The sequence below is a fragment of the Cryptotermes secundus genome, unplaced genomic scaffold, assembly GCF_002891405.2.
Source record: "Cryptotermes secundus unplaced genomic scaffold, Csec_1.0 scaffold158, whole genome shotgun sequence".
Taxonomy (NCBI): domain Eukaryota; kingdom Metazoa; phylum Arthropoda; class Insecta; order Blattodea; family Kalotermitidae; genus Cryptotermes; species Cryptotermes secundus.
The window spans coordinates 132,537-143,707 of record NW_019722427.1 but is presented as its reverse complement, the minus strand read 5'-3'; the positions used below and the strand labels follow the sequence as shown (position 1 = coordinate 143,707).

The following is an 11,171-nucleotide window of genomic DNA, read 5'->3' as shown; positions in this document are numbered from 1 at the left end:
TCTACTTGCTGCACATCTTTTGAACAATTATGTTCAATTTCTTTACTTCTAGAGCGGTATGTGATGAAGATTATATGAGAGATGTGAGGTTCTCACATTGGTGACTATGATTACTGTCTCCTGGGATGACACACAATGCAGCCTGTAGTTACATTTCAGAAGAACCTGTTGCCTCCATCTTCCAGGTAAAATACTTCAACAGAATTCTCAAATTGCCTTATGAAACAATTTCAAGGCTATCACTGCTACCTCCCAGCTCAGTTTATGAAGTCAGACATTGTTTCAGAATCCCATTCTCTTGGTAATTATTCACTTTCATTATAACACCCACAGCTGTACAGTATTGTAACATAATGGCTGAAAGTTGGGATATCACAGCGAGAGTTGGCTGTTGCTTACATAAATAGTTTAGGGAAGTTTCTACATAAGTAAACAAAATTACTAAATTCATATCAAATTAACTAATGACATGAAAGAAACTCAACCAATCTGCAGGAATGATTCCAGGGAAGAAAAATTGAATATTCATTAGTTCAACCACTAAACTAAATCTACATAAAAGTTCTGGAACATATATAATTTCTTACAATAAATGTGTTATGTTCTAAATCAAAATTCACTAACTACAGAAAAATAATGTTTATATTGGACTCTGGCTGGAGCCAGAAAAAATATGGCCAATAAACAGGGATATTACTGTACAACTATACACTTGTACTTTCCATTTCACAACTGCAATCAAGAACTGTTAATGTAACTAATTGGGCTAAATGAAAAAAGGTTCTCAGTTATCTGGAACAGCTTTGAATGTAAAAGAAAAACAGGAAACTGGTCTGATACTATAAGAGAATAGGTATACTAGGCACATATACTCTTCTAAACTTTCTTGTTTAGACAGAATATGAATTACAAAGGCCAGGAGGGTGTTTCACAATACCTAAATGGAAAGAGAAGGAAATAAGTTCAGTAAAGAAATGCAGATCAGTTATGAAATCTGTCTGCATACATCCTAGAGAAACAACTGCTGAAAAATAAAACACTGAAGTCATTACAAGAAACATATTTCAGAGGATACATGCAGACATTACCATAAATAAAAACACTTTTTAAATAACAAACTGTTTATTATCTCTTAATAGAGCTCAGCTAAATTACAGAGTATTAATAAACAGTTTAATACAATCTCTGAGGCGGACCCATTGTAGACTTAACGTGCAATGAACGCACATTCTGCCAATGTTTCTTAAGTAGAGACACCAGGAAATTCACTGAGAGGTGAACATTCTGCACCAACTCATCTTCCGTCATACCCACGTGTCCAACGGCAACAGAGAGACACAGGACCTGCATAATAATTTGTGTTATTAACACATGATGCTATTTATTAAAACATTTCATAAAGTATTTAATCTGGATAACATGTAATTCTTATCAGAAACAGGAAGAAACAGAGCAACCCCTCTTCCTTCCCGAATTTGTATATATATGAATGTAAAATTACCACTGGTGGGCTCATTACATTGTAATGTAGCTTCATGTTCCATACATTGTTATTAAATTGAGTTGCCATGCACCTGTCGGCTTCTCAAGGACTCTCCTCCATGGAGGGTAGAACTGGCAAAATACTTTTAGGTTAAGAAATAGGGCCTATGTGATAGTTTTTTTGGTTGACACACTGTAGGCTGATAGGTGGGCACCAAAATCTCATTAACATACTGCCTCAATCTTCAGGTAGAAAACTCTGATCTAACAGAGAGGAGGCTCTTCACTACTACCAAATGTGATCCTGCTTAGATCAGTTGGAAGAGTGTGAAGATCTCATTGTGTGTTCCTCCATCCACAACAGTACAACAAAATCTGAGGAACTAAGATAACTCGAAAGAAAATCAGAACTAAATTCACATTCTATTAGGAACCTCCTCTGTGGTCTAGTGGTCAAGAGTTCCTGGCTACAGATCCTGAGTTCCAGATTCGATTCCCAGTGCTACCAGATTTTCTGAGTAGTGGGTCTGGAACAGGGTCCACTAAGCTTCATGAGGATACTTGAGGAGCTATTTCAAGGAAACAATTGCTCCAGTCTAGAAACCCAAGACTGATGGTCGTGGGGATCCGATGCACTGACCACACAATACCCTCTATCTGCTAAAGTTGGTACTAACTTCACTGACAAGAAGCTGTCACTCAGTCAGTACAGTTCACTTGCAGACTAAAACCATGGAGTTTTATTGTTTAGGAATGACTTTAAGAGGGGGTTACCAGCCTAGCGGTACTTTCCAGGAGCAGCAGGAGCCTATACACTTTCCTATGGAAATGGGAATGAAAATCATGAATTAGGTACAGGTTATTTCGTACATAAGAAAATCGTATCAGCAGTTAAGAGGGTAGAATTCGTTAGTGATAGGATATCATATATAATACTAAAAGGTCACTAGTGTGATATCATTGTTATGAATGTTCATGCTCCAACAGATGATAAAATTGATGACATAAAGGATAGATTCTATGAAGAACTAGAACATGTATTTGATAAATTCCCAAAGTACCCTTTGCAAATTCTGTTAGGAAATTTCAATGCCAAAGTAGGGAGGGAAGACATTTTCAAACCAACAACTGGGAATGAGAGTTTGCATGAAATTAGTGAGTTAGAGTTATAAACTTTGCCACATCAAAAAATCTTACTGTCAAAAGTACAATGTTCCCACATTGTAACATCGATAAATTTACTTGGACATCTCCTGATGGGAAAATACACAATAAAATAGACCACATTTTGATAGACAGGCGACGGAACTCAGGTATACTTGATGTCCGATCATTCGGGGCAGCAGATTGTGATACTGACCACTACCTGGTGGTGTTGGCAAAGGTTAGGGAAAGACTGGCAGTAAGCAAATAAACAACACACACAGCTCATATGGAGAGGTTCAATCTCAAGAAATTAAATGAGGTAGAGGGTAAAGAGCAGTATCGTGTTGAAATCTCAAATACGTTCACGGCTTTGGAAAACTTGGACACTGAGGTGGATGTTAATAAAACTTAGGAAACTATCAGAGAGAATATAAAAATGTCTCCCAAAGAGAGTCTATGTCATTACGAACTGAAGAAGCACAAGCCATGGTTCGATGAAGGATGCTCAAAATTATTAGATCACAGAAAGCAGGCCAAATTGTAATGGTTACAGGATCCAAGTGAGTTAAATGGGGATAATCTGAACAATATAAGATGTGAAACCAGCAGGCATTTCAGGAACAAAAAGACGGAATATCTGAAAGACAAAATTGATGAGCTTGCAATGAACAGTAAGAACAAGATTAGAGACCTGTATAGAGGAATAAATGACTTTAAGAGGGGTTACCAAGCTAGCAGTAACTTAGTGAAGGATGAGAATCGCGATCTGCTTGCAGATTCCCACAACATTTTGAATAAGTGGAGGAACTACTTCTCTCAGTTATTGAATGTACATAGGGTCAGTGATGTTTGGCAGACAGAAATCCATAGAGCTGAGCCGTTAATACCTGATCCTAGCCCTGTTGAGGTTGAAGGTGCTATTGCAAAATTGAAACGGTATAAATCACTGGGTAGTGATCAAATTCCGGCAGAACTTATTCAAGCAAGAGGCGAAATATTACGTTCTAAGATCCACAATCTAGTTACTTCTATTTGGCATAAGGAAATATCGCCTGATCAGTGGAAGGGGTCTATTATTGTACCAGTTCACATGAAGGGTGACAAAACTGACTAGTAATTATCGGGGGATAGCACTACTATCAACTTCATACAAAATTTTGTCCAATATTTTTCTCTCAAGGTTAAGTCCATATATAGATGAGATTATTTGGGATGATTAGTGTGGGTTTCGACATAACAGATCAGATCTTTTGCATCTGTCTGATATTGGAGGAAAAATGGGAGTATAATAAGACAGTACATCAGCTATTCATAAGACTTCAAGAAAGCCTATGATTTAGTTAGGAGGTAAGTATTGTACAATATTCTGAGAAGAAAGCAGTCTTCTGGGATTTGGCACCTTGTATATGTGGTGTTAACCGACGTTCCTCCGAAATGTCGGTTAACACCACAAATACACGGTGCCAAATCCCAGAAGACTTCTTTCTTCATAGTCACCGCCGTGAAAGCCTCAAATCTTACACAATATTCTGAGAGTTTGGGATACCCATGAAACTAGTTAGGTTGATTAAAATGTGTTTAAACAAAACATATAGCAAAGTCCATGTAGGTAAACATTTGTGTGTTAAATTTCCTATCCAGAATGGTCTAAAACAAGGAGATGCTTTATCAACACTCCTTTTCAACTTTGCCTTAGGATATGGCATTAGGAAGGTCCAGGAAAACCAGGTGGGACTGAAATTAAACGAAACACATACCTGTTGGCCTATGCTGATGATGTGAAATCTACTGGGTGATAATATAGACACCATAAAGAAAAACACACAAACTTTAATTGGCACAAGTAAAGAGGCTGGTCTAGAAGTAAACACAGAGAAAACTTATGTTGCTGTCTCATCACCAAAATACAGGGCAAAATCTTGACATAAAGATAGGAAACACATGTTCTGAAAATGTGGCACAGTTCAGATATTTGGGAACGATAACTGATCAAAACCTGATTCAGGAGGAAATTAAAGAGGAGATTGAACTCGGGTAATGCTTGCTACCATTCGGTCCAGAACCTTTTGTCTTCTTGGTCTGCTGTCCAAAACATAAATATTAGAATATACAAAACTATAATTTTGCTTGTGGTTCTGTATGGGTGTGAATCTTGGTCTCTGACATTAAGGGAGAACACAGACTGAGGGTGTTTGAGAACAGGGTGTTGAGGAGAATATCTGGACCAAAGTGAGAGGAGGTTGGAGAAAACTGCATAATAAGGAGCTTCATAACTTGTACTCTTCTCCAAGCATAATTAGAATGATCAAGTCAAGGAGGCTGAGGTGGGCAAGGCATGTAACCCGAATGGGGGAGATGAGGAATGTGTATAGGATATTGGTGGGCAAGCCAGAAGGAAAGACACCACTGGGAAGACCAAGGCGTAGGTGGGTGGACAATATTAAAACGAATTTTAAGATAGGATGGGATGGTATGGATTGGATTGATCTGTCTCAGGATAGGGACCAGTGGAGGGTTCTTGTGAACACGGTAATGAACCTTCGTGTTCCATAAAATGCTGGGATATTCTTGAGTAGCTGCAGAATTGGTGGATACTCCTGAAGGGCTGAGCTCTATGAGTAGGCAAGTACTAAATTATACTTTTAACCCTTCAGTGCCAGGCTCCGTACCTGGCTTGCCAGCGGCTTCTGTCACATGCCACCGAGCTCCGTACCCAGTACACATATTGCAGCTCTAAGTTTCAGCTCATATTTTTAACCACTGTTTTTCATGTAAAGTAATCCTTTTGGTACAAAATTAAAGATGAGATTTCGGGCTATAATTTCATACATTCATTGTGCCACTTTGAACTTCCTGCCGGAGTTGTAATACATTTGAATTCTTTGAAAAAGTTTTCTATTTCAACACTTAGTGTGCTTGCTACCATACAAACCTACTTCTGCCTATGGGAATTCTTATGAACTAAATATGTTAGATTGATACTGTGTGCTATCCTCTATGCTGACTGAATGAAAAGTTGATTCGCTTGAGGCATGTTCTGAACTGTGCTGCTTCAACATTGGTATTTGTTACGAGAAGACACGCACAGAATCTTCAACTTTGAGACGTGATGTTGACTCTTTAAGTGTTATGACTGCTACATAGCAAACGATAAAAGATTTCACTATATGAATGAAAACTACTGTATTTCCCCTTTGTTCTATAAATACGCATCATGCAGTCTGGTTAGCCAAGGCCAGCCACAAGGAATGACGTGGCCAGCTGTTTTGTGTCATGACCAGTGGAGAATATGTTTACTTCAAACCGAATCAGAACAAAGTTTTTTTCACATTCAGAAATAGACACTGAAAATAGATGTTTGTGCTTTTCTTGATTCTGTGGTAAATGACAGAATCAAGAATAGCACAAAAATCCACTGGGAGAAAATGCAAAACTACAAGGGACAAAAAGAAAATTTCTGAATGTGTTAAGATGTAGGAATAACACAAGGAAAAGAATAGATCAACCGTCAGTCAGAATTCAGTTAACTGATGGACTCTCTGTGAAACATGCTTATGCTGTAGAACACAAAGTGCCAGGTAGACATTCGTCAGACAAAACAGTGCCCCATCTAAGAGAAAGAAATTTTATAAGCAAGATTCCACCAACTGTGTAGAAATCATAACCAAACAGCATGTTGTGCCTCAAAAACTATGTACTGGTGTGACACGTGACCATGTATAGAATGTTTTCACATTTTACACACCCACCTGAACTTCTAAGGTAATATGATATTATCATTCAAAATTTGTATAGGCTTACTGTGCCAAAAAATAATTTTAAAGCAGTGTGGATCAATATACCAGTTCTATATACATTTCTGAATGTAGTGTGAAAATTAGAAAAACAAAACTCCAGTTTTTCCCAATTTATTACACTTTTAAGTCAAATGTTGCACTCTCCAACTTACGTACTTAAATATCCTCCAGCATAGGAGTTGAGTAGGAATTTAAAGGCCCATCGGTGGTGAAGGGTTAACACACTTATCTTAAATAAAAAAGTCACGTGATCCATTCTAAAATTATATATCACATATGCTCCCATGTACAAGCAGCCTGCAGCCTGCACCATGCACCAAATAAAACGCCCTCCCCCCACAAAAAAAAAAACCTTACATACATACAAAACATATAAAGAACAGTAAACAGACTGAACCAAATTAAACCATACCTTCTTCATTTGGAATTTTATTGTGGCTTTTACTTCATCTATCTTTGCCATCATTGCCTCCTGATGTGAGAGAAGGCCAGGAAATTTTCCAGCTTTATTTAGACCAGGGCCCAAAAGACGAGGGATCTGCTTGATCAAAGCTTCACTTGCCAGAAATGCATCATATTTCTTTGCTGTAACACAGGGAAACATCACAACAGTTTTGTCACAAAAAAATACACATTACCCAAGAAGAGGTCAAAGCCACCCAAAATAAAGGAAACTGCCTCACCACATAACCATAAAGGGAGGCTCAAAACAAGCTCAAGCTCTTACTCTTCATCTTAAACACATCAATTCCAACAAGCTTAGGTACAAGGGTAAGTCAATAAGTAAGTTACAAATGGATATAGAACTTAAACAAGTAAGAGTACCGATTTGAAAAATGCTTTTATTTCTCAACATAATCTCCTCATACATTGAGGCACTTGTCCCATCATTTCACAAGCCCCTGAAAACCAGCAGTATAAAATTCTTTGGGCTGCTGTTGGAACCAGGCAGTGACTTCCCTTTTTACAGCTTCATCGTTGGGAAAATGATCAGCCAAATGATAATGTTTATGAGGGCCGAACAAATGGAAGTCACTTGAAGCAAGGTCGGGACTATATGGATGCTCGAAGTCTTCCCACTTGAAGTTTTGCAGCATCTCATTTGTCGTTTGCAGTATAGGGATGCTCGTCATGCAAGAGCAACACGCCTTTGGTGAGGATTGTTTTAAGTTCTATATCCGTAACTTACTTATTGACTTACCTATGTATATGCTGGTGCCACACCCTATCACTGGAAAGGGGTTTTGCTGTTTATGCTTACACTATGACGAAGTCAACAATTTGTTCCTCTGAGAGCACTTCAGCAAGCAGTTCTTTCTTAGATACTACATGCAGCTTGCACACATCGTTTCTTTATGGTAAACTGCTCTAACTGCTTGCATACTGTAAAATATCACTGGGATGATGCGTGAGGAAGCTACAAAGGTGCTGGGAGTAAGAGCTAAGACTGGTGTTCAAAATCAAAACATGGGACCTTTTGGGTACCAGGCTACTATGCTAACCACTATACTCCAGGATAAGGATAAATTCTGAAACACCATGCACATCAAAACAGTACCATCTTCTGGTATGTGACACCATGGTATAAGCTTTTCACAGCAATGTACTGCCTCCATCTTCAAGAACAAAGAGGATGCCAAGTATTTAACCTGCAAAAAGCAGAGCTCTGATGCAAGGTACTAAGTTTATCTGGAACATGAGTGAATGTCTAATGGACTGCATGTTTACCATCCCACAAAATAGTATTTTTAACATGGCCTGCTATGGGAACCTCAACCCTCATATCAAATGACGTTTTTTAATAGGATACAAAAATTTATACTATTCATACCAAGTTTCTTAACTGCTTTCTTGTTCTTGTTCAGCTTCTTCAGGGCTTCCACGTCCATGTATGGCACATTGTTAGCCTTGGCTTCATCACAATGCTGCTGGTCACCAAGAACACACACTTGCATTTTGGGTCGTGGAATATGTTTCAACCTAATAAACAAACAGGATTATTGACACAATTACCACCACAAAACTAAAGCTGTACCCAGAATATTTTCAGGGATAAATGTACACATCTATCCATCTTTTGTACTCCACACTATTTGTCCAAATATGTAACACAATACACCTGAGAAGGATTCTGTTTCACTTACAGTCATTAGACATTACAGATCACTTCAATTTGTCCACCCCTCCTGCCATTACCAAACCTGATTTTCATTATGGTTACTAGCCAATACACAAGTCATTCACTTACCTTGTACAACTAGTCACTGTTTGTAGATACAGACAATAAATCCTTAATATACAGCCATGATATATTCTGCCACACTCACTGCGCAATGAAGTTTTATTTACGAAAATGGAAATATTCAAAATTATTAATCATGCTCAGCAGAAATATATACTGTGGCTTCACTCTGTTACTCTGCACAAAATGAAGTAAGAGTACCCTCACAGATCTTACAAAATAACCTGTCACACATGAACACAACAGAATGTAATCAATAATTATTTCACATGGTTCAAAAATGTTCTTTCTTATCAGATACACTGCTTATAACACCAAAACATACTGTTATATGTACATTGCTTACGCAATGCTCGCCCCACACAGTACAACAAGCAACACTGTAACAGGGTTATGCATTCCACTTCTAGGCATCAACTTGGTAAACACACTTCCACGCATCTCCAATGATAACACCTTCCCCTCCACAATAGTGCTTAGCTATCATGTGACGTTTTCTGTCGTCAGCACCAAAAATTTATAGGAGACAACAAGGGTTGTATGCGGGCAATCATAAGCTGGAGGAGTAACAGATGGCCTGCACTTCTTAAGTTCCAAGGGAACAGCAGTATGGACCGAAGAATTAGAAGACTTAGTATTTGAGATTACATGCCCTGTAGTACATCAATATCAGAAGTGTGTAATTTAGTGACACTTTTATAGTTCCTGTGTCATAAATCCTTCGCCATGAAACCGATAGTGAAGAATAGTGGAAACAGACCAATAGTGTGGAGTCATTATAAAATGTGTAAATCAGCAATATTGTAATAATTACTTGCAGTTACAACCTGTAACCATTCAATAAATCCATTCAACAATCCGAGCCACATCTTTGGTCACTAATACATGTAACAATACCCCCCACCCCACCCCGTTTCCAACTGCTCGTCTCTCATTTCACATTATAAGCTTCCACAGACAAGGACAGCAATGAAGTGCTCAACAGCAATGTAGGATGAGTGATGCTAGAGAATGACATTAATTTCCAAACCCAACATGAGCTGCACTAGCACTGGCTAATAACTTACTTACTTATGGAGCTAAGCCCTTCTGGAGGAGCCACCAATTCTGCAGCTACTCACAAATTTCCCAGCATTTTATACAACCCGAAGGTTCATTACCGTGTTCACAAGAGCCCTCCACTGGTCCTTATCCTGAGCCAGATCAATTCAGTCCATACCACCCCCCCCCCACCTCTCTCTCTCTCTAAGATCCATTTTAATATTGTCCACCCACTTACGCCTTGGTCTTCCCAGTGGTCTCTTTCCTTCCAGCTTTCCCACCAATATCCTACACACATTCCTTGTCTCCCTCATCCATGCCTCATGCCCTGCCAACCTAATCCTCCTTGGCTTGATCATTCTAATTATACTTGGAGAAGAACTGGCTAATAACAATGTGAAAATAAATGCACTTATAAAAGCCTGAGGGCCTAAAAGGAAGTGGGTGCATGTCTCAAACTCCAACATATGAATGGGATGTCAAAAGATGTACACATGGCAGCGATTAAGTCTCCAACAGCAGCTCTAATTCTACATTCAAATAAACGTCTAATTTCAGCACGTCACCAAGCAAGAAAAAATAAACATTTTCTGGTCTTTGTTATAAATATAACAATCTAACATGTGCTCTCAGTAATACATTGCAACACTTCTACTTCAGATAATACATGCAAATTTCATCACTGAGCAACTGATAAGATACTGATTAACGTACAAGAGTAACAACTAAATTACTTACTCGCCTGTGCTATGAAACTCCTAAGACTATTTTAACGGTAGTGTAACCACTACCTCCCCAGTTATTTTAAGACCCTGGGTGCAGGTCCGCCAGGTGAAGCCCAGCTTCCTGACGTGAGGTGCCTTTAAAGCATTACAAATTTTATCTTCAAAAGCATCTCATAATCAGGTAGTAACATACTTGACTGTGCCCGAGAAACGCTTGTCTTTTTGGGGATCATAGTTCTTCAAGCCGATCTGGATTTCGACAGTCTCCAAAAACCCTCTCTTCTTCTGTCGAGAATGCTTCAAAACAGCACCTATACACTCATAGAGTGTATCACGAGACACCTTAGAACTGAAAATTAAAACAGACAAAGAGTTTCATGGTTAATAAGAGGACTCGAAATACGCTGTACAATGAAAACCTTACGAAAACGTGGCAAGAATACGTCGCACTGAAATAGAAGTTTTCAACCAGTTTTAAAAGCAAGATGTGGAAAAATTATTTAGTCTGACAAACATCAAAACATATAACCCAAGCAGGGCTAATCTGATTACTGATGCTGCAGATATCACGCTATTAAAACAATACCTCATATTCAGCGAACCCGCAAAACACACACAAGTATAATCTCAGATCGGGAAACGGAACTGCAAACATAATAGTGTATCTCAATCGCTGTAGATGACGCTTGCGCATGTTTCCCCTCCACCTATCCCACAAGGGGGGGGGGGTCAGCTACT

The 11,171-nt window shown here is 38.7% G+C and overlaps 1 protein-coding gene across 1 annotated transcript; it reads right to left on the bottom strand.

Annotated features, from left to right (window-relative positions):
- Window positions 1–1,110: 1,110 nt before the first annotated feature.
- On the bottom strand, window positions 1,111–11,129 carry LOC111861313 (60S ribosomal protein L10a). The gene is made up of 5 exons (XM_023845773.2): window positions 11,020–11,129; window positions 10,627–10,782; window positions 8,257–8,405; window positions 6,838–7,010; window positions 1,111–1,344 (listed from the first exon to the last, which is right to left on the bottom strand). Exons 1-5 carry the CDS (start codon window positions 11,022–11,024, stop codon window positions 1,174–1,176), a joined length of 654 nt encoding a protein of 217 aa, XP_023701541.1. The 5' UTR covers window positions 11,025–11,129; the 3' UTR covers window positions 1,111–1,173.
- Window positions 11,130–11,171: the final 42 nt, after the last annotated feature.

What these genes read in the sequence shown, in the direction of transcription:
- LOC111861313 (XM_023845773.2), bottom strand. An exon ending in CGTTTCTCGGGCACAGTCAA is followed by an intron (nt 8,406 to 10,626) that starts GTATGTTACTAC and finishes TTTGTTTATTAG; the next exon opens with GTTGAAACATATTCCACGAC. An exon ending in GAAAGCAGTTAAGAAACTTG is followed by an intron (nt 7,011 to 8,256) that starts GTATGAATAGTA and finishes CCTGTGTTACAG; the next exon opens with CAAAGAAATATGATGCATTT.